The sequence below is a fragment of the Vipera ursinii genome (assembly GCF_947247035.1).
Source record: "Vipera ursinii genome assembly, chromosome: 6".
Lineage (NCBI taxonomy): Eukaryota > Metazoa > Chordata > Lepidosauria > Squamata > Viperidae > Vipera > Vipera ursinii.
Genome location: NC_139515.1, coordinates 40,138,293 through 40,164,430, shown reverse-complemented (window position 1 = coordinate 40,164,430; position 26,138 = coordinate 40,138,293). Strand labels below are relative to the sequence as shown.

The 26,138-nt window shown below is 39.4% G+C and overlaps 1 protein-coding gene across 3 annotated transcripts; it reads left to right on the top strand.

Annotated features, from left to right (window-relative positions):
- The first annotated feature begins 2,276 nt into the window (after positions 1-2,276).
- Positions 2,277-23,564, top strand: LOC310642608 (uncharacterized protein). Of its 3 annotated transcripts, none has more exons than XM_083366470.1 (4): positions 2,277-2,324; positions 2,958-3,006; positions 17,854-18,082; positions 23,025-23,564. In XM_083366470.1, the coding sequence occupies exons 1-4, from the start codon at positions 2,291-2,293 to the stop codon at positions 23,211-23,213; spliced, it is 501 nt and encodes a 166-aa protein (XP_083222596.1). In that variant the 5' UTR covers positions 2,277-2,290; the 3' UTR covers positions 23,214-23,564. The 3 variants fall into 3 exon arrangements, 2 of the variants coding, with proteins under 2 accessions (XP_083222596.1, XP_083222597.1); XM_083366471.1 differs by lacking the exon at positions 23,025-23,564 and adding an exon at positions 21,555-21,774; XR_014492942.1 differs by lacking the exon at positions 23,025-23,564 and adding an exon at positions 22,190-22,296 and having other exon boundaries at positions 2,292-2,324.
- The last annotated feature ends 2,574 nt before the right edge of the window (positions 23,565-26,138 follow it).

Below are 26,138 nucleotides of genomic sequence, written 5' to 3'. Positions count from 1 at the left end.
CTTGATTCATGGATCTTACATTCCAGGTTCCTATGGAGAAAAAATCTTTACAGCATCGGACTTTCCTTTCACCAGCAGACACATCCACAGCTGAGCGTCCTTTCGGCTTTGGCCCAGTCGCTTCATTCTTTCTGGCGCTACTAGTACTAGCCCTCTGCTCTTCCCCAGTAGCATATTGGACGCCTTCCGACCTGAGGGGCTCATCTTCCAGCGTCATATTGTTTTGCCTTTTGGTACTGTCCATAGGGTTTTCATGGCAAAGATACTGGAGTGGGTTGCCATTTCCTTCTCCAGTGGATCACGTTTTGTCAGAACTATCGGCTATGATCTGTCCGTGTTGGGTTACCCTGCACAGCATAACTCATAGCTTCATTGAATTACGCAAGCCCCTTCGCCACGACAAGGCAGTAATCCATGAAGGGGATGCTACTGTTACTATCACTGTATTAATTGTTGCTTTGACCATGCCAAGTGTGTTTATTTTAATGGCTCCCTTGATGAAATTTTTGAGAATGTGTTCCTTGATTATTTTGCAACTGCTTCGACTTTTCCTCCTGATGAAGGTTATGCCTCAGTGTAACAAAAGCATGGCTCTTTCAGAGTTATTTTTCCTTGCTTTAATCGTTTATTGCCTTTCTATGGAATTTATACTTTTGTTATTTTTATTTTGGATGCTGCATTCACCACATGCACCTTTTGACCTCTTTTACGTTACCAAAATATTGATTCCTTTGTTTCGAATTGTTTACTTCTTTACACAATGCTCAATCTGTTTTATTGGTTTATTTTTTCCTTCCTTATTGTCATTTAGTGTTCTTTATGATACTGTATGACTTAATTGGAGGAAGCTTAGCCATGCTGCTAGGATTGAATTTTTCCCTTCCTAATGTTGTTTGAATTGCTATTTTCTGCCCATGTTTTTTCTTTCAGCACTATGTTTTTTTTCTTTATTTGTATTGTCTGGCATTGTTTTTCCTTTCTGTCTTTAATTTACTGCTAAGTTTATAAAGCCGCCCTGAGTCTTCGGAGAAGGGCGGGATATAAATGGAATTAAAATAAAAAATAAAAATAAAAATTGCTCTCAGATTATTGTTAGTGTCTTTTAGCCTGCTTTTACACCAGTGTTTATATCCTGACATCAAAATTGTAGCTGCCATGTTGCCCCTTTTTCCCATAAGTAAGGGTCAGCTTGTTTGTTGGGAGGGGGTGTTTATTTTTACCACCTGTGCCTGCTACCTTTCCCATAGATAAGGGTTGGCTCTCTTGCTGAGGTGGCATGTCTTTTTTTGTTTTCTTTTTCTTTTTTTCTTCAGAAGGTGTGGACCTTTTCCATACATAAAAACTGTCTGTGTTGGCTGGGTTCATTTGCTTTCCATTGCCCCGAGATGCCTGGTTCCCTGGGCTGTCTTAGTGGAGGAAAACAAACAGAGATGCAAAAAAGAAAAAGAAAGAAAGGAAGGAAGGAAGGAAGGAAGAAAGAAAGAAAGAAAGAAAGAAAGAAAGAAAGAAAGAAAGAAAGAAAGAAAGAAAGAAGAAAACTAAGTAGGAAACCAAATATGAAGTAATTGACCTCAGATTAGCAAGCGAATACTAACAGAAACTGTTATATATTCAGTGTTATATGTTAGTGTTATGGATAAACTTGACAGCCAGCTGGGCAGCAGCTGAGCCTCTCCTAGCAACAGTATGCTATTGGTCTAACAGCCAGCTGGACATCAGCTGAGCCTCTCCTAGCAACAGTATGCTATTGGTCTGACCGTTTTTGGCGGGATCATTCAAGTATGTGGATTGGCCAGCGACTAGCCGGCAACTGTATATAAGAGCAGAGCTGTGAAGAGTTCCTTGTTCCAACCACAATAAACCTTCGTTCTAACACAGTGTCCTGTCATCTGTGTCTGACGGTCAGCCCACAATACACAACAGAAACACAGAAACACCATGAGATCCAGTCTTGTTTGCATGAATGTATTGCCATTATGACGCAAGAGGAGTGCAATTGGTGCATGCATGAGACGGACCTAAAGGTCTGAAGTGAGTGTTGCAGCCCGGCTTTGCGTTTCCATTCTTCCATGAGGAAAACAGCCAGAGATGGGAGAAGCACTTGGAGAAAAAAAAAACCCTGAGAGATTGGTTGATTGAATGGACTGGATTCATTTTACCACACATTTTATCTCGCGTTTAGCTAGTACTTTTGTGTGTCTGCCTTTGACTTTACTTTTATGTTTGATACCTTTTCCTTTTATTTAGAATTGCCTGTCTGCCTATACAATGGGAACTTCCTCCTTCTAATATGCGGAAGCTACTGAAAAAGTCACTCCTGCCTGGTATATTCACACCTATAAAGGGCCCAGATTTTGTCATGGGATGCCCTTACTGCACAGGATCCCAAACGTCAATTTCCTTTGTCTGGTATCTTTGATTGTGATAAACTCAATTTCTTTCATTTTCAACTGGATGCAGCTGATCCTTCCTTAAAATCTGGCAATTAGTCGGCATTCTTTGTTTGGTATTTGGAAATGGAAAAAATGGCACCATGACTATCATCTTCAGTTCTTTAAGCATACTAGAGAAATGCTGGAAAAATATGTTATGGACCTTAAAAATTCTATATCTGCAATTCATAAGGATGCTGCCGTAGATGCTGCAAAATGTTCTCAGATGCCAATTATTAAAGTTTGCCCTTTAGAACCCATCCCACCTAGTCTCCCTGACAACCATGAACAGGATTTTTTTATAAGAGTTTTTATTAAATTTTATAGGGTTAGGAAGAGGATATGACCAGGGTAAGGATCAGGATTTGGGATGGGGTTAGGATAGGGATTAGGGTAGGAACGGGGTTGGGAACAACATTGGGGTTGCCCCCCAATAACATTTTCAAGCTTTAGCAAACAGGCTATTGTCTGGGTACATATGTTCAATTAAGACTAATTAATATAACCAGGGCTTTTTTGTCATAGAACACTCAGAACAGAGTTCCGGCACCTTTTTTGGATGGAACTTTGTAAGGTAGGCAAGGCACGTTGTATGACATGTGAGAGTTCCGGCACCTTTTTCTTTTACAAAAAAAGCACTGAATATAGCAGTAAATAGCTATAATATATATGCTAAATGATAATCATATACAGTATCAATTAGTCAAAATATATCATTCTCGACTTCCGGTGGCGGCGCGGCGCCGGAGACAGCCTTTTTGGGCTGCCCACGGCTCAGCTGTGTTGTTTTCACCCGAAACAGCGCCAATCAGCTGTTCGGGTGGATGGGAAGCCCCCTCCTCGGGAGAAGAGGAGGGGGTGAGGCCCCAGGTAGGGGTTGAGTTCTCCGGGGCCGCCTGAGCTTAAAGCTTGGGCAGCTGAAGGATTGAACTCCCCCGTAGCCTGGGTTGCTCCCAGCTGTTCAGCGTCTCTGCTCCGTGATTTCTGGAGCGGAGCCAGGCGTTTGCGACCACCCCTGCCAGAAGGAAAGACCATGGAATAAAAGGAGCAGGAAGAGCAGTACAGGAGGATAAGGTGAAGAGGACTTTTATTTTTGCTCTCTAGCTTAATGGACTTTATAAACTTAAAGTGAAAGTGCGTAACAAGTGAAAGTAAAAAGATGGCGGCTAAACCTCCCCCCAAAACTCTTCGGAGTGCTGGAACTTCTCCGGTGCAACAGATATCATTGCAAGCTTTGCTTCCTTCTGCTGCATTGACATCGAAGGATTTACAAGATGCTCTTGAAAAACAAGCCCAGGTAATTTTGGAATCAATGGGTGATAAATTGGCAAAGATGGAGGAGAAATTGGAGAAATTGGAGGAGAGAATAGAAGAGAGGATGGAAGAGAAGTTCAGTGCGATGAGGGTAGACATTTTGTCTACAGTGCATAGTGTGGCTGAATGTGTGCAAGATCTGGATGAAAAAGTGGAAGACCTGACTCAAAAGAATGCCATATTAGAAGTAAAGGTACTGGAGAATGAAGATTTAAGAGACAAAATGGACAGAGAATTGAGTCTTGTTCAATATTATCAGATGCAGTATGCTGTTAGAATCAGAGGCTTAAAAGAAAATATTAAGGAAGACCTAAAGCAGCTGATTTCTGAGGCTCTGGAAGCAGTATTGGGTCAGCCAGCATCTGAAATAAAGGGAGGCATGGATAAAGTGTTTCGTGTAAATTCATGGATTGCTAGACAGAGAAAGCTACCTAGAGATGTGGTGGTTTATTTTGCAAAGAGGGAAACTAGAGATGAAGTTATTCAAGCTGCCTATGATACTAAAGTTGTGATTGCTGACCAAGAAGTTTTGGTTTTAAAAGAAATTCCTCCAAAGATCTTAAGGAGAAGGAAGGATTTTGCATTTCTTGTGCAGGAGCTCAAACAATGTGATATAAGGTTCAGGTGGGAGATTCCAGTTGGATTGGTGGCGATGCATGAAGGCAAAAGGTACCGTCTGGTCACTGTGACACAGGCGCGTGATTTTTATAATAATGTTTTAAAAGCAACCCCACTACCACTTCTGGAAGCTGCAAAGGGATCTGGAGAAGGAAAACTTCAAGAGGCTGAAGCTGGACAGACAGAGGAGAATGGTGCTGGAGGAGATCAAGCTACAACTTCTTTGGCTGATCCTGGAGAGCAGAGGGTGACGCGTGCTGCTTTAAAACGAGCAAAAAAAATAAAAGAACAAGATCAGCAGAAGTCTATGGAACTTTCAAAACGTACTTACAGCCAAGCAGTGGGAGGAGCATGGCCTAAAGGAGATAGTGGGCCTATTAAAGATGTGCTCCAACAGCTTTGGGATGACATGCATGGCGACTAAATTTTTAACTTGGAACGTTAATGGACTAAATTCACCACAGAAGAGGAAGAAAGTTTTTCAATATATAAAACAATTCAAGATAGATGTTATATGTTTGCAAGAAACGCATATTAGGGCTATGGACCAAAAGAATTTATCGAACTTAAGGTTGGGCACGCAATTTGTTGCTTCTGCAATGAATAAGAAAAATGGAGTGGTTGTTTATGTTAAAAGTGCTTTAACAGCGGACTTAATTGAAGCAGATAAGCATGGAAGATACGTTATGATAGAGTTGCTGTTAGAAGGTAAAAAGACGCTTTTAGTTGGATTATATGCTCCTAATCAACAAAAAGCTGATTTTTTTAGTTTACTTCACACAAAGCTTACTCAGTTGGATTATAAATCGTTTATTTTTATGGGGGACTGGAATGGTGTTTTGGATGTACAGATGGATAAGGCTGGTTCTTTTAAGCGCGTTCCAAGTCATGCTAGACTGCCTAAATCCTATTTTGAAATGAAGGATGATTTGGAACTGCGAGATATTTGGCGTGAAATACATTTGCATGAAAAGGATTATACTTTTTTTTCTGACAGACATCAATCCTTTTCCAGGATCGATTTTATTTTGCTGACTAATGACTTTTTTTCAAGGATTAAGAAGGTGAAGATATGTGCAAGAACTATTTCTGATCACAGCCCAGTCTGGCTAGAGATTAATAAGGAGAATAGAGATAGGCGCTCGTGGCGCGTAAATGAGAATTTGTTTAGAAATCAGAGAAATGTGGAAGAATGTAAACAGCGGATGAAGGATTTTTTTGAAATTAATATGAATAAGGATACTTCTATGGACATGGTTTGGGATGCTAGCAAGGCCTATATGAGAGGGGTGTTGATATATATGAACAATAAACACAGACGTTCTTTGGAAGCCAGGAGGAAAGAATTGGAGAATGAAATTAAGGAAAAAGAAAAGGCTTTGATTTTGAATCCAGCGGATGTGAAGACTAAGGAGGTTATTAAGCTATTAAGAGGACAATTTGATAAATTAAAGGCTGACCAAGTGGCAACCAATTTGCGGTTTGCCAGGCACAACACCTTTTGCAATGCTAATAAACCAGGTAGATGGCTAGCTTATAGACTGAGGAAAAAGCAAAGGGCTTCTAATATAGATAAAATTGAGCATAAGGGAAGGGTTGTGTTTCAACAGGATCTTATTAAGGATGCTTTTGTGGATTTTTATTCTAAATTATATGCTAAGGAGAAGATTAATGAAAAAGACATTGATGTATATTTGGAGAATGCTAGCATCCCGGTTCTTACGCAAGCACAAAAAGAGGGGATTAATCAATTGATAACAGAAGAAGAAATTCTTATAGCAATTAAGGAACTTAAGGTGGACAAAGCGCCAGGTACGGATGGTTTGACTGCGGCTTATTACAAAAATCTACAATTAGAGATGATAAAACCGTTAAAGGAACTGTTCCAGACAATTCAGAGGGGGGGAAAGGTGCCTCCATCTTGGAGAACTGCTTTTATTTCTTTGATTCCGAAGGAAGACCAAGATGCTACTCAAGTTAAAAATTATAGACCGATATCGCTTTTAAATACAGACTACAAGATATTTGCTAAGGTGTTGGCTAATAGACTGATGAGGGTTCTGCAACAGATGGCATTTAGATCCTAAAAAGCTGGCAAGTATGTATCCGAACTATCAGCCTAAATGCTGGAGGTGTGGTGAAGAAGATGCAACATATTTTCATATATGGTGGACTTGTAAAAAGGTTAAGGCTTTTTGGATAAAAATTTGGTGGAATATGCAGAAGATTTTTAAGCAAAGGATAAAGTTTTGTCCGCAACTTTTTTTGTTGGGAATAATTACAGATGCTATGGTTGTGGACACTAAGCTGATGTTGAATTTAATTACGACAGCAAGACTCTTAGTAGGTCAATACTGGAAGAAGGAGGAACTGCCGACTATAGAAGAATGGACTTTAAAGGTTTCTGACCTGGCAGAGATGGCAAAGATCTCGGCTTATTTGAAAGATCACTCGCAAGAACGTTATGTTATGGAGTGGAGAAAATGGATTGAGTATATCCGGAACAAATATGGGACTAAGAAGTTTCATGTAGCATTTGAATAAGTCTTCCTTTTTTTTCTCCTTTTTTTTCTTTCCTCTTTTTTATATATATCTTATATTAATAGTGTTTGTAGTTATCCTATATGAGCTAGAGAGAGATAGATCTCAGTGTTTTTTTTTGGTTTTTTTATACCTTGTACTTAGCTCTGGGAAGTCGGGGGGGAGGGGAGGGGGGAGGGGTAGGGAGGGAGGGATAGGGGAGGGGTAGGGGGGATTGCTAAAGATAAAATGTATGATAAAACTTTTCAATAAAAAAAATATATCATTCTCTTTACTAATATATATTCAAAATAAATATCACATTCATTTCTCGCTAGTTCGTTTTTCTAACCATTGGTAAAATTTATCCCATGTTTTAAAATAAATTTAATCCTCTTTCTCTTTAATCTCTAAAGTTAATCTGTCAATTTCTGCACATTCTAAAATTTTCTTGATTAAAATCTCTTCAGTTGGTAGGTTTTCATTTCTCCAGTATTGGGCAAATGCTATTCTCACTGCTGTCAATACATGCAATATTAGATACTCATTCTACTTCTCATACTTAGCTCCTAATATTCCTAACAAAAACAGTTCTGGTTTAAATTCAACCTATATTTTAGTCATCTTTTCCAACCATGTATGTATCTTAAGCCAGAACTTTTTCGCTTTAGGGCATACCCACCAGATATGGTAGTAGATACCTGGCCTTTGTTTACATTTCCAGCAATTATTTGAGATATTTTTAAACATTTTAGCTAATGTTACTGGTTTCATATGCCATCTATAAAACATTTTGTAAAAAATTTCTTTATATGAAACTGCTTTAGTCAATTTAATATTTCTATCCCATAATTTTTGCTAGTCTTCCAAATCTATAGAATATCCAAAGTTTGTTGCCGATGTTATCATTGTATCTTTTACTTGTTCTTCTTCCATCTTCAAGTTTAGCAGAAATCTGTAAAGCTTCTTAATCAGGTTTTCGTTTGTTTTTAATAATATTTGATCAAATTCTGTCTGTTCTTTATAAAATCCCATTGTCTTTGCATCTTTTCTATATCTCGTTTGAATTTGTAAATATGGCCACCATGCTAAATCAATACCTTGTCGATGTAAGTCTTGTCTGTCTTTCAATTTTCCTTCCTTATCTTATCTATTCTATATCTTTGTAGGTAACAACATTGTCATAGTTAATTAAATTTGGGTAAGCAAAAGCTTCCATTGTTGAAAGCCACTCAGGTAATTTAATATAGATTTTCTGCTTTATTTTTTCCCATTCTAAAAGAAGTACATTCGTTATAAAGTGATTTTGGAAGTATCTATGTGTTTTACTTTTCTCGTACCATAGAAAGGCATCCCAACCAATTTGTAGGTAATGCCCCTCTAGGTACAATAGTCTTTTTTTTCTCAACATAATCCATTCTTTAAGCCATGGTAAAATGGCTGCTTGATAATATAGTCTCCAGTCCAGGAGTCCAAATCTTCCACTATTTTTAGCTTCTTGTAACATTTTCACTTTAATTCATGCTTTCTTCCCTTGCCAGATAAATCCCAATATTGTTGCATTTAGGTCATCAAAGAAAACCTTTCCCAGTTTTACAGGGATTGCTTGAAATAGGAAGAGTACTTTTGGTAAAATATTCATTTTAACTGTAGCTATTCTTCCTAACAGTGACAGCTGAAGATTTTTCCACTTTTCCAAGTCCAGTTTTATTTGTTTCAACAATCTTTCATAGTTATCTTCTTTTAATGTTATACATCTTGCTGTTAGGTGAATTCCTAGATACTTAATTTTTTTAGTTGTTTGTAGGTTTGTCTTTTTTTTAAGTTGAGTTTTCTGTTTGTCTGTTAGGTTTTTTGTTAATACTTTATCTCTATTTATTTTCAAACCTGTCAGTTCTTCAAACATTTCTATTTTCTCCAACAGTTTAGTAGCTGTTTCAAGTGGCTCCTCCAAAATAAAAATCAAGTCATCTGCGAAGGCTTGTAATTTATATTTTTGTTCTTTTATCTCCAATCCTTTAATTTCTATGTCTTGTCTAATATTTCTGGTCAATACTTCCAATGTTAATATAAATAGCAGTGGGGATAATGGACACCCCTGCCTTGTACATTTTTTGATATCAAAGTTTTCTGTATAGCCTCCATTTAAGATTATTCTAGCCGTTTGTTTATGGTAAATTGCTTGAATTGCATTTATAAAGTTTTTGCCAAAATCCATTTCCATCAACTGCTGGAACATAAATTGCCAGTTTAACTTGTCAAAAGCTTTTTGCGCATTGAGAAATATTAATGCCATCTGTTTCCCTGGATGATTTTCATAGTACTCTAAGACATCCAAAATCATTCTTAAGTTGTTTTCTATCTGTCTTTTAGGTAAAAAGCCATTTTGATCTGTATGTATGAATTCAGTCAGGAATTTCTTAATTCATTATTGAAGCAAAAATTTTATAGTCCACATTTCATAACGATATTGATCTATAGTTTTTTTTATATGTGTAAGAACAGTATCTTCTTTAGGTATCAAAGTGATGTTAGCTTCAGTCCACGACTTTGGTATTTTAGTCTCCAAAAGGATTTCATTGCACAGTTCTTTCAACCTCGGACCTAGTACATCTTGTAATGCTACATAAAATTCTGCAGGAAGTCCATCTGGCCCCAGAGTCTTATCTTTCTTTTGTCTTTTTATGGCTTCAGTAATCTCCATCATTGATATTTTCCCGTTTAATATATTTCTGATATTTCCTGGGATTTTTGGCAAGTTTAAGTATGACTGTATTATCGCCTTGGGAACTTCCTCTGCCTTATACAGTGCCTCATAGTAGTCTTTAATGATTTTTCTCATTGCAACATTGTGGAACTGTAATTCTCCTTTTGAGTCTTGTAGCTTATTTATCAATCTTTTTTTCTTTTTCTTTCTTCAGTCTACATGCTAACCATTTCCCCAGCTTATTGGCATTTTCAAAAAAGTTCTGTTTAGACTATTTAATCTGTTGTGCCATTATGTCCATCTCAGCCAGGTTTAATTTATGCTTTATTATCTCCATTTGTTTCTTGATGATTTTCTTTTGTGGGTCTATTAGTAATTCTAATTCTAATTTTTAAAGTTCTTTTCTCAGCTTCAACTGTAGTTCCCCCCCTTATTCTTTTTAGAGGTGTAAGTTATGGCCAACCCTCCAAAATATGTTTTAGCCATATCCCATACATTTTGGAGTGATGTTTCGTCTTCTTTATTTTTTTAAAAAAAATCCATTTCCTTTGTTGCTAGTTGTAAAATTTCTTTTCTTTCAATATAGATTTATTCAGAGACCATCTCAATTTTTTCTTAGTTTCTTTCCAAGTCATTTTTATTGGGTTGTGATCTGCCCAAACATTAGTTTCTATCTCCACCTCTTGCATTATCATTTTCAAGTCAAAAGATGTCCATATCATATCAATTCTAGACCATGATTTATGCCTATTTGAATAGAAAGTATATTGTGGTTTTTCTGGATTTCTCTCTCTCCATATGTCTTTTTTTTTTTATTGAAAAGTTTTAAAATACAGTTTTCCTTTAAAAAGCCCCCCTTCCCCCTCCCTCCTCCCTCCCCTCCCTCCCCCCTACCTCCCTCCCTCCCCCCCTCCCTCCTCCCCCCCTACCTCCCCCCCTCCCCCCCGACTTCCCAGAGCTAAATACAAGGTATATATATATAAAAAAGCAATCATAAACAACCATATACTAACAACTATAAATTCTAAAATCCATCACTCTCTAGCTTATATAGGATAAAACAAACCTTAGCAATATTAAATATATATAAAAAACTAAAATAGAAAAAGAAAAAAAAACCGAAAGAAGACTTATTCGAATGCTACATAAAACTTCTTAACCCTATACTTGTTCTGGATAAACTCAATCCATTTTCTCCATTCCATAATATAACGTTCTTGCGAATGATCTTTCAAATAGGCCGAAATCTTCGCCATCTCTGCCAGGTTGGAAACCTTTAAAGTCCACTCTTCTATGGTCGGCAATTCCTCTTTCTTCCAATACTGACCTATCAAAAGTCTTGCTGCCGTAATTAAATGCAACATCAGCTTGGTGTCCACAACTGTAGCATCTGTAATTATTCCCAACAAAAAAAGTTGCGGACAAAACTTTATCCTCTGTTTAAAGATCTTCTGCATGTTCCACCAGACTTTTATCCAAAAAGCCTTGACCTTTTTACATGTCCACCATATGTGAAAATATGTTGCATCTTCATCACCACACCTCCTACATTTAGGCTGGTAATTCGGATACATACTTGCAAGCTTTTTAGGATCTAAATGCCATCTATAAAACATTTTGTAAAAGTTCTCTCTTAGATTTTGAGCTTGAGTAAATTTTACATTCCTCACCCAAATCTTTTCCCACGTGTCCATTGTAATAACTTCCTGAATGTTTTGGGCCCATTTTATCATACAATCCTTAACAAGCTCTGTTTCTGAATCAATCTCTATCAGTGCAAGATATATCCGTTTGATATGTGCTGGTCCCTGATTTCTAATTTGCTTTATCAAATTTTCATCAGTCATTGCAAATCCATTTTTCTGGTCTTCTTTCCACCTGGCCCGTAACTGAATATATTGAAACCAAGTTTGAACAACCTTCTCTTCTCGCAAGAGGCTATATGATTTCAAACACCAAACATTCCTTTCCAAGCTTAAAATTTCCTTGTACATAGTCACATCATGTTTGAAACCAGCATGTATATTTTCTATTGCGTGTTTTGGAATTGCCCACAATGGTATCTTGCTGCTTAACTTATGTCTATACTTCTTCCAAACTCTCAGCAATGCCTGCCTTAAAATATGCATCCTAAACACAGTATCTACCTTCTTATCATACATCAAATATGCATGCCAGCCAAACAACAAATCATGGCCCTCAAGATTTAATAACCTCGGTTGCGTCAAATTAATCCAATCGCTTATTCCTACTAATGCAGCAGCTTCATAATATAGTTTAAAATTAGGCAATTTAAGGCCACCTCTCTCACGAGTATCCTGCATAATCTTAAGTTTAACTCGTGGCTTTTTCCCTGCCCACACAAATTTATTGATACCACGCTGCCATTCCTCCAAGTTAGAATCTTTCTTAAGAATCGGTATCATTTGAAATAAAAATAAAAATTTGGGCAGGACATTCATTTTCACTGCTGCAATCCGTCCCAACAAAGACAATTGCAATTTTTCCCAACTCTCCAGTTCTTTTTGAATTTTCCCCCATAGTTTTTCATAATTATTTTTATATAACTTTGTATTAGAGGGCGACAAAATCACCCCCAAATATTTAACCCTTTCAACAATCTCAAATCCAGTTAATCCTTCTAGGAGAGCCTTCTGTGAAACTGTCATATTTCTAGCCAAAATTTTAGTTTTCTGTGTATTTACTTTAAATCCAGAAACCTTCCCATATTGTGTTATTATCTCCATCAGGTCCACAACAGAGTTCTCTGGCTGGGTCACTGTAACAACCAGATCATCTGCAAATGCTCTCAATCTATAGTCCTGATCTCCAACTTGTATCCCCTTAATTTTTTCCGAATTCCGAATCTTAACCAATAATATCTCTAATGTTAACACAAATAACAAGGGCGATAACGGACACCCTTGCCTTGTGCCCTTCTCAATATTACATGCTGCTGTCAGGCTATTGTTAACTATGATTCGGGCAGTTTGTTTTTGATATAATGCCCTAATCAGTTGTAAAAATTTTTCCCCAAAATCCATTTTGTCTAAAACTTTCAACAAAAATTACCAATTCAATTGATCAAAGGCCTTTTCAGCATCTAAAAAGATTAGCGCTGCAGAGATCTGGTTGTGCCTTTCCAAAAACTCTAACACATCAACTATATGTCTCACATTATTTTTCATTTGCCTACCACTAATAAACCCCGTTTGATCCCCATGAATCACCTGTTGCAGAACCCTCATCAGTCTATTAGCCAAAACCTTAGCAAATATCTTATAATCTGTATTTAAAAGCGATATCGGTCTGTAATTTTTAACTTGAGTAGCATCTTGATCTTCCTTCAGAATCAAAGAGATAAAAGCTGTTCTCCAAGACGGTGGCACCTTTCCCCCCCTCTGGATTGTCTGGAACAGTTCCTTTAACGGTTTTATCATCTGTAATTGTAATTTTTTATAATAGGCCGCAGTCAAGCCATCCGTGCCTGGTGCTTTATCCACCTTCAGTTCCTTAATTGCTGTAAAAATTTCTTCTTCTGTAATCAGTTGATTAATCCCGTCTTTTTGTACTTGCGTAAGAACCGGGATGCTAGCATTCTCCAAGTATATATCAATATCTTTTGCATTAATTTCCTCTTTAGTATATAATTTCGAATAAAAATCCACAAAAGCATCCTTAATAAGATTCTGTTGAAACACAACCCTTCCTTTATACTCAATCTTATCTATATTAGAGGCCCTTTGTTTTTTCCTCAGTCTATAAGCTAACCATCTGCCTGGTTTATTAGCGTTGCAAAAAGTATTATGCCTCGCAAACCACAGATTGGTCGCCACTTGCTCAGCCATTAATTTATCAAATTGTCCTCTTAGCAGTCTAATAGCCTCCTTGATCTTCACATCCTCTGGGTTCAAAATCAAAGCCTTTTCTTTTTCCTTTATTTCATTCTCCAGTTCTTTCCTTCTAGTTTCCACTGCATGTCTATGTCTATTATTCATATATATCAACACCCCTCTCATATAGGCCTTGCTAGCATCCCAAACCATATCCATAGAGGTACCCTTATTCATATTAATCTCAAAAAAATCCTTCATCCGCTGTTTGCATTCTTCCACATTTCTCTGATTTCTAAACAAATTCTCATTTACGCGCCACGAGCGCCTATCCCTTTTCTCCTTATCAATCTCCAACCAAACTGGACTGTGGTCAGAGATAGTTCTTGCACAAATCTTCACCTTTTTAGTTCTCAAAAAAAATCATTAGTCAACAAAATAAAATCAATCCTCGAAAAAGATTGGTGTCTGTCAGAATAAAAAGTATAATCCTTCTCCTGCAAGTGTCTCTCACGCCAAATATCTCGCAATTCCAGGTCGTCCTTCAATTCAAAAAAAGACTTAGGCAATCTAGCATGACTTGGAATGCGCTTAAAAGCTCCAGCCTTATCCAACTGCACATCCAAAACACCATTCCAGTCTCCCATAAAAATAAAAGATTTATAATCCAACTGGGTAAGCTTTGTGTGAAGTAAGCTAAAAAAATCAGCTTGTTGTTGGTTAGGTGCATATAATCCAACTAAAAGCGTCTTTTTACCTTCTAACAACAGCTCAATCATAACATATCTTCCATGTTTATCTGTTTCAATTAAGTCTGCTGTTAAGGCACTTTTAACATAAACAACCACTCCATTTTTCTTATTCTCTGCAGAAGCAACAAATTGCGTACCCAGCCTCGAGTTCAGTAAGTGCTTTTGATCCAAAACTCTAATATGCGTTTCTTGCAGACATATAACATCTATCTTAAATTGTTTTAAATATTGAAAAACTTTCGTCCTCTTCTGCGGTGAATTTAGTCCATTAACATTCCAGTTTAAAAATTTAGTTGCCATGCATATCCTCCACAAGCTCTTGGACCACAGCTTTGATAGGACTAACTTCTTTAGGCCGTGCTCCTCCCACAGCTTGGCTATGAGTACGTTGTGAAGATTCTGAGGACTTTTGCTGATCTTGTTCTTTTATTTTCTTTGCTCGTTTTAAAGCAGCACGCGTTACTCTTTGCTCTCTAGGATCATCCAAAGAAGTTGTAGCTTGATCTCCTCCAGCACCATTTTCCTCTGTTTCATCCTCTTGATGTTCTCCTTCTCCAGGTCCCTTTGCAGCTTCCAGAAGTGTTAATGGGGTTGCTTTTAAGACATTATTGTAGAAATCACGCGCTTGCTTCACAGTAATCAGCCGATACCTTTTACCTTCATGCATCACCATCAGCCCATCTGGAATCTCCCATCTGAACCTTATATCTCTTTGCTTAAGCTCATGCACGAGAAATGTATAGTCTTTCCTTCCCCTTAAAATCCTTGGAGGAATTTCTTTTAAAACCAAGACTTCTTGTTCAGCAATCACAACTTTAGCATCATAGGCAGCTTGTATAACTTGATCTCTAATTTCTCTTTTTGCAAAATAAACCACCACATCTCTAGGCAACTTTCTCTGTCTGGCAATCCATGAATTCACCCGAAACACTTTATCCATAGCTGCTCTTATTTCAGATGCTGGCTGGTTCAATGCCACTTCGAGAGCCTCAGAGATCAACTGCTTTAAATCTTCTTTAATATTCTCTTTTAAACCTCTGATTCTGACAGCAAACTGCATCTGGTAATATTGGGCAAGGCTTAACTCCCTTTCCATTTTGTCTCTTGCATTTTCATTCTCCCGTGCTTTTACTTCTAATATAGCATTCCTTTGAGCCAGATCATCCATTTTTTCATCTAAATCTTCCACACATTCCGCCACTTTATGCACTGAGGACAAAATGTCTACCTTCATCACGCTGAACTTCTGTTCCATCCTCTCTTCCATTCTCTCCTCCAATTTCTCCAATTTCTCCTCCATCTGTGCAAATTTATCAGCAATTGATTGATTAATTGATTCCAAAAGTACCTGGGCATGTTTATCCAAAGCATCTCACAAATCCTTCGATGTCAGCGCTTCAGGAGGGTGCAACGCCTGTAGTGATGATTGTTGCACCGACGAGGATCCACCACTCCGAAGAGTTTTAGGGGGAGGTTTCGCCGCCATCTTTTAGTCCACAATTATGACGCACTTTCACTTAGAGTTTAAAAAGTCCAACAAGCTCAAGAGTATAGTAAAATAATCCTCTTCACCTTTTCCTCTTGTACCGCTCTGCCTGCTCCTTTAAACCATAGTCCTTTCTTCAGGCAGGGATGGTTCGCAGACGCCTGGCTCTGCTCCAAGAAGTTCGGAGCAGAGACGCCGGCCAGCTGGGAGCAACCCAGGCTTTGGGGGAGTTCAATCCTTCAGCCGCCCAAGCTCCAAGCTCAGGTGGCCCCGGAGAACTCTACCCCTACCTGGGGCCTCACCCCCTTCTCTTCTCCCGAGGAGGGGGCTTCAATTTCACCCGAACAGCTGATCGGCGCTGTTTCGGGCGAAAAAACAAACAGCTGAGCCGCGGGCAGCCCGGGAAGGCTGTCTTCGGCGCCGCGCCGCCACCGGAAGTCCTCTCTCTCCATATGTCTTGAATACACAATTCTTCTTTCATTTTTGAAAATGCTTTAGGTAGTATATTTCCTCCTTTTCTTCTTTGTTTATGGCTTTTGTAGTCCAGAGTCGCTATTGCATTAAGATCTCCCATTATGCAAAGATTTGGGTAATTTAACTCCAATATTTTCTTGTGCAGTTGTTGGTAGAATCGCTCTTGCTTAACATTAGGCACATATATTGCTGCCAACAATATCTGTTTTTGATCCATCATGATTTCCACCATTAATATTCTCTTCTCTTCATCTACATAAATTTGTTTGGGATTCATCTTTTCTTTAATATAAAGGGCTATTCCCCTTTTCTTTTGAGTTGCGAGTGTAAAGTAAAGTTTACCCATTTTTGGTTGTTCTAGGATTTTTTAAGTGTTGTCTCTTAATATGTGTCTCTTGGAGGCAAATTACATCCATTTTTAATTTATGTAGTCTTGTAAAAATTTTTCTCCATTTTAAAGGAGAGTTCAGTCCATTTATATTTATTGATAAAATTCTAATCACCTCCATAATTTTCAATTGTATCGGTCTCAGTCTTCTAGTCGATTTAATCTGTCTCTGGCCTCTTGGTCTTGCACCTTCTTCTAAGCATGTGTTTTTATCTTCTTTCTCCTCTATTTGTTTGGCCACTCCTTCAGTTACCATTTTCTCTTGTTTCTTGGGTTCAGAGTCACCTTTTTCAAAGAATGTTCTGTGAGTGTCAAAAAATTCCATTGCTTTAAGCGGGGAGTCCAGTCTCTATCTTTTCGTATCCCAATAGATTAGGATCTCTTCTGGGATCTACCATCTAAAATTGACTCCTTTTTCAACCAGTTTCCTGGTTAAGAACTGATAATCTCTTTGAGCCTCTCTTACCCTTCTAGGAATTTGTTTGAGTACAACTACTTCTTTATGTTTGTATTTTAATGGTTGGTCTCTTACTTTTCTCAAAATCTCGTCTCTTATGGATCTTTTAAGAAATCTAACATGGACTTCTCTAGGCACTTTATTTCTTCTAGCATAGTTTGAGTTAACTCTGTAGACCTGATCCAATTCTCCTTCCATTTGGGTCTTCCCCATTCCTAGAACATCTGCAAGTAACTCAGTTATCAGGTCTAGGAGGTCCTCTTCCTTATCTTCTATTAATTTTTGAAATCTTAAAAAGTATGATGCCCACTCCATCTCTAACACCATGAGAGAATCTTCCAGTTCTCCATTTACTTGGACCAGTTTTTCATTTTCATCTTTTAAGGATTCTAATTTCTGATCAACTTCAACTGACTTATATTCCATTTTTTGAATCCTTTGCTGATTATCTGTAATCATTTGTTTAAAATTTTCAATTTGAGAATCTATGTTAATAATTTTTTTATTCATTTTATCAAGATCATTTTTCAAATCTTCATAGTTTTTTGTTGAGGATGCCGTCTCGGCTGCAATTGCCTGCAAAATGGTCTGAGTGTCTTTTTGTTGGCCAGCAAACTGAATTGGCCAGAGGACATCCTGCTCAGCCATTTCAAAGATGGATTGAGCTACAACCTCTACAATGCCTGCCTCCCTCAGGGAGATCCTCACCGGCTGCAAGACTGGTACATTCTAGCTGAGGAAGCCAAGATTGACCTGGCCAAGAGGCAATGCAGAAGAGGGAGGTTGTGTGGGAAGTTGTCATCAGAGCTGACCTGTGAGCCAGAAAAGCAGTCATCATCCTCCAAAATAACTACCAGGTGTTTCAATTGCAGAAAAGAAGGGCACCATGCCACCGAATGCCGCTCTTGCACCCCAACTGGAAAGTCTGACCAGACCCCAGCAGGGAAGCCTGGAAAACCACCAGTGAAGGCTAAGGAGGTGGCCATGAAGGGCACAGAGGCCGTTGAGTTCACTAACTCAGCTCCACAAGGAAAGGGAACTCTGGCCCACACTGAAGGAACATCCCACTCCTCCGATGACAACTCTGAAGATGAACCCCTGGTAAGTGGACCCATTGCAACCCTCACCAGGACAGTGAAATTGTTAGCCCCTGACATGCCCAAAGCTATAGAAGTCAGGGCATTAATTGACTCTGGTTGCGCCCGCTGCCTCATGAACCCAATGTTAGTGGGAAATTTAGGAATTCTGGTGAGGAGGCTGAATAAACAATATCATTCAGTCAATTAGATGGGTCCATAGCAACGCTACCAGTTCAACTCACCCTGGAGGACCACATAGAGACTATAACATTTGTGGTAACCCCTGGCATGGAATGCCCCATAATCCTGGGCATGCCATGGCTAGACAAGTGGAACCCAAGGGTGGACTGGAGGATGGCAGAGCTTATATTCCCAAAAAGGGAATCGACCAAGGCACCAGCCCAGCTCCCACCAAGGGAGGGCCTGGCTGAAACAGCTGCAGTAGCGGGAGAAAAGGAATTACCTGAAATACCAGAGGAGTACAGAGACTTGGCTGAAGTATTCAGTGAGGAAAGGTCTGATAAATTGCTGCTTCATCGGCCCATGGACTGTGCAATAGAAATCAGACCAGGCGCAAAACTTCCCAAGCCCAGATTGTACTCCATGAGCCTTCAAGAATTGGAGGAAATGCAGAAATTCATAGATAAAAAATTAGAAAGGGGTTTCATTCAGCTGGCAAAGCTGAAAACTGCTGCCCCTGTACTGTTTTGAATGAAGAAGGATGGAACTCTTTGCCTCTGTGTTGATTATAGGGTTTTGAACTCAATAAGCAAAAGCAATCTATACCCTCTCCCTCTCATGAAGGTCATGTTATCCCACCTTTCAAAGGGAAAGATTTTCACCAAACTGGACTTAAGGGAAACTTACTACCCAATCAGAATAAAGGAAGGGGATGAGTGGAAGACAGCCTTCAACTGTCCTTTGGGGTGTTACCAATTCTGGGTTCTACCTTTTGGGCTGCAAGGGGCTCCCGCTGTATTCATGCAGATGATAAATGATGTGCTAAGGGAGCACCTGTACAAAGGGGTACTCATTTACCTGGATGACATCCTTATATTCACTGAGACCATGGATGAACATATCAAACTGGTCAGAGCAGTCCTAAACAAACTATGGGCAGCTCACCTCAATGCAAAACTTTGTAAATGTGAATTTCATAAGGATAAAATTAACTATCTGGGATACCGCATATTCCCAGAGGGCATAGAAATGGACCCCAAGAAAGTCTGAGCAGTGCTAGAATGGGTACCGTCCTGCACCAAAAAACAATTGCAGAACTTCCTGGGGTTCACTAGCTTTTACCGACAATTTATTCTCTCCTTTGCCCAAATAGCCTTACCAATCATGAATTTACTGAAAACCAGGGGGGAGGAAAACCCAAACCAAGCCAGCCATTAAAATGGACAGTAGAATGACAAGCCGCATTCAAGAGACTGAAAAAGCTGTTTTCCATAGAGTCAGTACTAAGGCACCCCGACACCAACAAGCCCTTCGTAATTCAGGCAGATGCCAGTGATGTAGCAGTGGGGGCTATACTTTTGCAAGTGAACGACAAAGGGGCATTACAACCCTGTGCTTATGCATTGAGAAAACTCACTGAAATGGAAGAGAAATGGGCAGTTTGGGAAAAGGAGGTGTACACAGTGCGATGTGCTCTCTTCACTTGGTGGCACTTCTTGGAGAGGAACAAAATTCTTTTCCAAGTGTGGACCAACCACAAGAACCTGGAAGCACTGAAAACACCCAGGAAACTCACCCCTAAGCAAGCATGGTGGTCACAACACTTCCACTATTTGAATTTCACACTGAAGCACCTGCCAGGTGGGGGGAAATGTCATGGCAGGCGCACTATCGAGAATGCCACTTGGGCTAGTATAGCACTTGGGCTAGTATAACAAAGCCACTCATGCTGAAAAAACAACTGGCAGCACAAGTAACTACCTGAGCAAAGCCAAACTCCAAAAGCCTTTAGCAAGTCAGGTAGGAATTGAATTTAGAAAAGCACTAGAAACCGATGAATGGTTCCTAAGCCACAAAAACCTATGCACAATCACAGATGGACTCCCATGGGTTGGAGAGAAGTTATACATACCTAAAATCCAGAGACTTGCATGCATGCAGCTATGCCATGATTCAAAACCTGCAGGTCATTTTGGGTTTTTGAAAACACTACACCTAGTTAAAAGGCAATTTTGGTGGCCATCAATAAAAAAGAACATTGAAAGCTACATGGCTAACTGCCCAATTTGTGCTTCAGCAAAAAGATTTCAAGGAAAGTCACCTGGGTTGCTGCAGCCAGTAGCAACCCCCCTGGCACCTTGGAAAGAGATCTCCATGGACTTTATAGTGGAACTACCATACAGCAATGGAAACACGGTCATTTGGGTCATAACAGATATTTTTCCAAACAAGTGCATTTTATCCCCTGCTCAAAGATTCCTACAGCAAAAACACTTGCAAAAATGTTTGTTTAACACATATATTGATTGCATAGAGCCCCACAGTGCATTATATCTGATAGAGGAGTGCAATTCACATCGGAGTTCTGGAAAGAATTCCTAACTCTGTTAGGGACCACCCAGGGACTGTCATATAGTTATCATCTGCAAATGAATGGTGGGACTGAACGGTCAAACTCAGTGCTAGAACAATATTTAAGATGCTTTATTAATTACCAGCAGAACAACTGGACCAGTCTACTTCCATTCGCCAAAGTCACCTACAATAACACCATTCATTCCAGCACTGGCTACACTCCATTCCAAGTAGCCACAGGACAAAGTTTTAACCCAATGCCAGAACTTTCTTCTGCAGAACATGACATCCCTTCATTAAAGGAGTGGATTGCACAATTAAAGAACACCTGGCCAGTCATCAGAAAAGCCTTAGATGAGGCTAGGCAAGCATATAAAATACAAGTGGATAAAAAGAGGATCAAGCCAAAACCTTTTACTGTAGGGGAAAAGGTTTACCTATCCACCAAATACTTAAAATCCCTACAACCATCGAAGAAACTGGGACCCAAATTTGTAGGACCATTCCCCATTGTTAGAGTTATAAACCCGGTACAGACAAATCCACCCAATTTTCCACTGCAGCCTTTTAAAATGTGAGCAACAGTCACCATTAAAGGCAGGCATTGCTCCACCCCCTCCTCCCATTATGGTAGAAGGGAACAACACTTCAAAATTAAAGAAATCCTAGACTCCAGGAAATACCTTGGCTCCACTCAATATCTAGTGGTGTGGAAACACCTTCCATCCTTCCAAAACAAGTGGGTCCACAAACGCATATTAAAGCCCCTAAACTGCTTAAGAAATTTCACACCGAATACCCGAACAAACCAGATCAACTTATATATGTATCTGTCTCTATTTCTCCACAGGTGAAATCTCTCTTTTTTAAAGGGAGGCAGGATGTCAGAACCCATATTTGTAAGGGGGCTTTTTCTAACTCTAATTCTAACTCTATTCTTTCTACTTGTTCTGTACCAGCCTACTACTGGCCCTGCAGATAAGGCAGGGACATCCCCTTTACAAGAAGGCAAGAGGCTGGAACTAAGCCTGCCAAATTTATGGACACAAAAGCAAACAGAGCAAAACAAGACACGAACCATGAAACAGGAGCTATTCAAACAGTTGCCTTCAGCAAACCAGCCCTCCCACACATTCCTCTTTTAAACAGTTCAGGGCATGGCTCCTCTCTGCCTCCTTCCAAGGTGCCCCATTGCCTTCCTCTTTTTACTCCTGATTGACTGCCTCCTGTGTCGGGCGTCCTTGAACAGGGCCAGCTGTGGGTCATCTTCATCCACGCTGTCAGGCTCACACAGCTGGGTCTGCATCGTAACCAGATGGGAGAGGCCTGGCTGAGGGCTCTCATCAGCAACCTCTCCAACACCCCCCTCCTCCTCCTCTGAATCATCCGACCCAAATGCTGAACCCACAGGCTGACCCTGAATCACAACACTACTCTTCTGGGTTCTGCCATGTTCCTGGAAGGAAGGGGGGAATGCTGTGGGCTGTTTCTTTGTTTTTCTTTGTTTTTCTTTGTTTTTCTCTATTGCTACACTGTAACACCTTTGCTGTCTCCCCATACATGCTCTTTGAACCATCTTTCCCCTTGATGTCAGCTCAATGGGGGGAGGAGAAAGGAATGCACCTCTGGCAACTGGTTTATCTCTGCTTTCAGAAGGGAAGGTGCAAAGATCCAACAAAACATTCCTGCAATACTGAGACAGCCTGACTGGATGAACTATTGGGGTGGGGTTTGCTTGGGACACTTTTAACCTATTGATCTGAGTGGGAAACCCTCATATCCTGTCTATTATGCCTGCTATCAACTTCTCCCAATAAAAGTTCCTTTTGGAAGAAACTGCTTCTATGAGTTCTTCTTTCTCAGGATGAGGTATTGAAGAGGGTCCTGATACTGGCTTTGTCTTCCTCAGGGCTATTGCGAATCACCCTCCATTTTTCCCCAAATTTTAAAACAAGATTTAGCAGACGTTTTATTCCCTATGGAATCTACCCTTATTCAATATGTAGATGACCTTTTGCTAGCTTCTTCTACAATGGATGCTAGTTTAGCTGATTCTCTTGTTTTGCTTCAAAGCCTTGCTGCTAAAGGTTATAAAGCTTTCAGGTCTAAACTCCAGCTTTGCCTTTCTCAAGTCCCTTATTTGGGTGTACTTCTTTCTCATGGTTCTTGCTCTATACTCCCTCCTTGTGTTCTAACTATTCTATAGCACCCTAAACGCATTATCCAGAAGGCTATGTGCTCCTTTCTTGGAATGGCTGGCTTTTGTCAGCAGTGAATGCTCCCTTAGCATATCCCCTTTGTGATCTCACTGTTCATGATACCCCTGAACCCCTTCAATGGTCCCCTGCTGCTGAATTTTCCTTTCAGAAACTAGTCATGTTAGACTATTGCTGCACCCTCATTGTACTCTAAAAGACTGTCATTCACAGGTCATCACTGCACTTCCCAAAGAACCTCTGTCATTCTTTGGCAATTGGCGATTGGGTGCTTATCAAGGTATTTCAATGGAAAAATTGCCTGACTCCTCATTGGAAGGGTCCGTTCCAGATCTTCTTGACCACCAATACTGCTGTGAAGTGTCAAGATCTGGCTTCCTGGGTGCATGCTTCGCACTGTAAGAAAGTACCAGCATCAGACAAGGAAGTCGTCCAGCCCCAATCATCTGGCTGCACCAAGACAAAGACTGAAGCTTTGCTCAACAAAGAAGCAAGTGCTGAAAAACTCTGCTATCCCCCACCATGCAATCTTTGACCAAGACAACATCAGCATCAAATCAACTTATCTCTATCTACAATCAAGGAGTGATACAAGTACAGCATCATGGAAGCTCAGCAATGGCTGCAAGAAACAGACTGCATTAGGAGAGGTCTTATGCCTGCAGTTTGGACCATTGCTGCATTGCTATTATTCAGTACTATGCTTCATTTATATAGGTTTGCACATTCCAATATTCAAGTGGTTCAGCCTACTACAGCAAGCATTCACAGAAGCTCCTTGCCATCATACAGTGCGCTGTCAAAAGGAGTTTATGCTGTGTAAACGCAGAGATGTTTACCCAACTCCAAGCATGGCATCTGATGATCTTTCCATCAATACATATTTGGACCTAGTCAAAGCCTATTATGTTGCACATGTTTTGGCAAAACTGACTGATTGTTGGATATGCAATTACACTGGGGGTACTGACAAAATGGTTTCCATATTTTCTAAAGCCATACTTCATTCCTGGTATTTTCAGGAGGCAGCAAAAAGCCAGCTTATATTTCCACCAGTTAGTTTCAAGCCACCTTCATTTTCTAATGTCAGTAAAACCCAGTCCCCTTCGCAACTGCTTAGATCCTTTCCTTTGCTTGATTCTGAAACGGGGATTTTTGTATTGAATCTCATGGTATTAGTGTTAACTCCCAAAGCATTAGTAAGGTGGGATATAGCAGTTGCAACTTTACCATTGTACTCAGCGCCAGCTGGAGGAAATATTCTGGTTCCACTTTAATCAGGCGATGTAATTTCAGAACAAATCCTAAGCAAAAAATAATTATGTGTGCCCCTGAAGATGGCAACAATTGTAAATATGAACCCTGGCACAAATATCCATGCTATGATTATGAGCTATTCCATACAATAATGGATCAATCTAATATTCCCCAGGTGAAGAAATGAGCATCTCATTCCCCACAGGAACGCTTTCTCTGTTATCCATATGTTCCTGTTTTAAGTGTTTGTTGTCACATATTAAACTCTTCCATGTGCTCATTCTTTAATTGTTCTCAGAAAATTAAGATGAAACAGGCCCCGGAAGGCTCTGCACCCCCATATCTTACATCTGTCAATATAGTGAAAAATGCCTCTGTTGAGGAAATATTTGTCTTTTCTCCCTCAAAATTGGTTTTTGGAGTAACTGCTCCCCCTGGTTTGCATTTTGTTTGTGGAGATCAAGCCTATCACATACCTCCCCCTGGTTGGATGGGCAGATATTATTTGGGCACAATTTTTCCAGGTCTCCTACCCCTGTTGAAACCAGAGGATCTTCATGCTCGTACTCCTTCCTGTCAGAAATGAGAAATACTGCCTAGTGGGTGGAACTGATTTTCTGATACCATTGTTTCCCAATTAGGCATTAATATGTTGTGGGAACAATGCAAATGTTTTTCTATGTTGTTAGAAGCAGTAGCCAATACTACTGCTTCCAACTTGGAGGTTATAGGCTCTGAGCTTACTACCATGTGCACCACTGTTTTACAGAACCGATTGGCCCTCAATTATGATGCAGTTTGCAAATTGATAGGCTTAACATGTTGCATTTACATTCCTGATGGCAACCATAGCCTATTTCACAGCATTATCAAAATACAACAAGATGTACATAATTATAAGGATGGTCCTATTTCTTCCTTTGGGTCTTTTAATGATGGAGGCTTTTGCGATGTATTTTCCAAAATATTTTCTGGTATAGGGGAAAACATTTTGCTGTTTTTATTATCAGTTCTATTCATTCTTCTCCTTCTTTATATAGTAATTGTGGTCATTAAAATGTTTTTGTCTTCTGTGGCCCCTAAAACTTCCTTGGTACCCCTCATGACAATTTATACCCATACCACTACATCTATGCCCACACTAGCCTCTCGCAGTTCTTCCTTGTCAATTAAGACAAGGACTTCTTTCTTAAGATTTGTTATAACACACACCCCTTCCATTAGATCCTTCATGTGTCCCACCATGCAATCAACAGTCAATCTGTCAGCGGGTGATTTGGCATATTGTGGACCTTTCAGCCTGCCTAACACCTTTTATGCATTTGCCTTGCTGAAACACCTTTTTAATCAAGTGGTTGTCCTCCTTGATCTTAAATGAAGGATGCTTGGTTTAATTAAAATTTCTCCACATAATTTAGTATGAGGTTGCTTATGTGCAGAGATTGCTTTTGTGTGATTCATTTGTGTTGTCCTTATGGACAAGAAGTGAGGACTGTGGGAAATGAAAAATATAGCCTATTGATCTATTGGATTTATAAGGCTTAGATGGATTAAAACAAGCCCCAAAGAAAAGACATGAACCAAAGTCTTTAGCTAGGATGATTTCATAATATAAAAGAACTATTTGTAATTTGCTGAGCAGCTGCAATTTGTGTAATATGATTTTGCAAAGTAGACATTTTTATAAGTATATGAAGGATGAAACTGTGGGAAATAAGGAACTGAAAGTAACAGATGGATAAAGGTTTCAGATGTACATAGGTGTATGTGGAAACTGATGGTCAGCAAGAAAGAACAAGGAATAGTTTCTGAATTTTGCAAGAAAGTGTCCATCTGTGTGTGGCCATTAGAAAAAGGGTATAAAAGATAGAGCTCAAGATCAGCTCATGGCCACCGGCCTATAGCTGTCCTTGCTGAAACCTGCTATGTCACTGACCTCATTGCAATGTAATGCTAATGTAAGTGATGTTATGATGTTTGATATATTTCAAATTATTAGTGAAATAAACCTCTGAATCTTAAAGTAAGAATTATTGTTTTGTGTTGCTGTCTCTTGTCTTTTTCATTGGA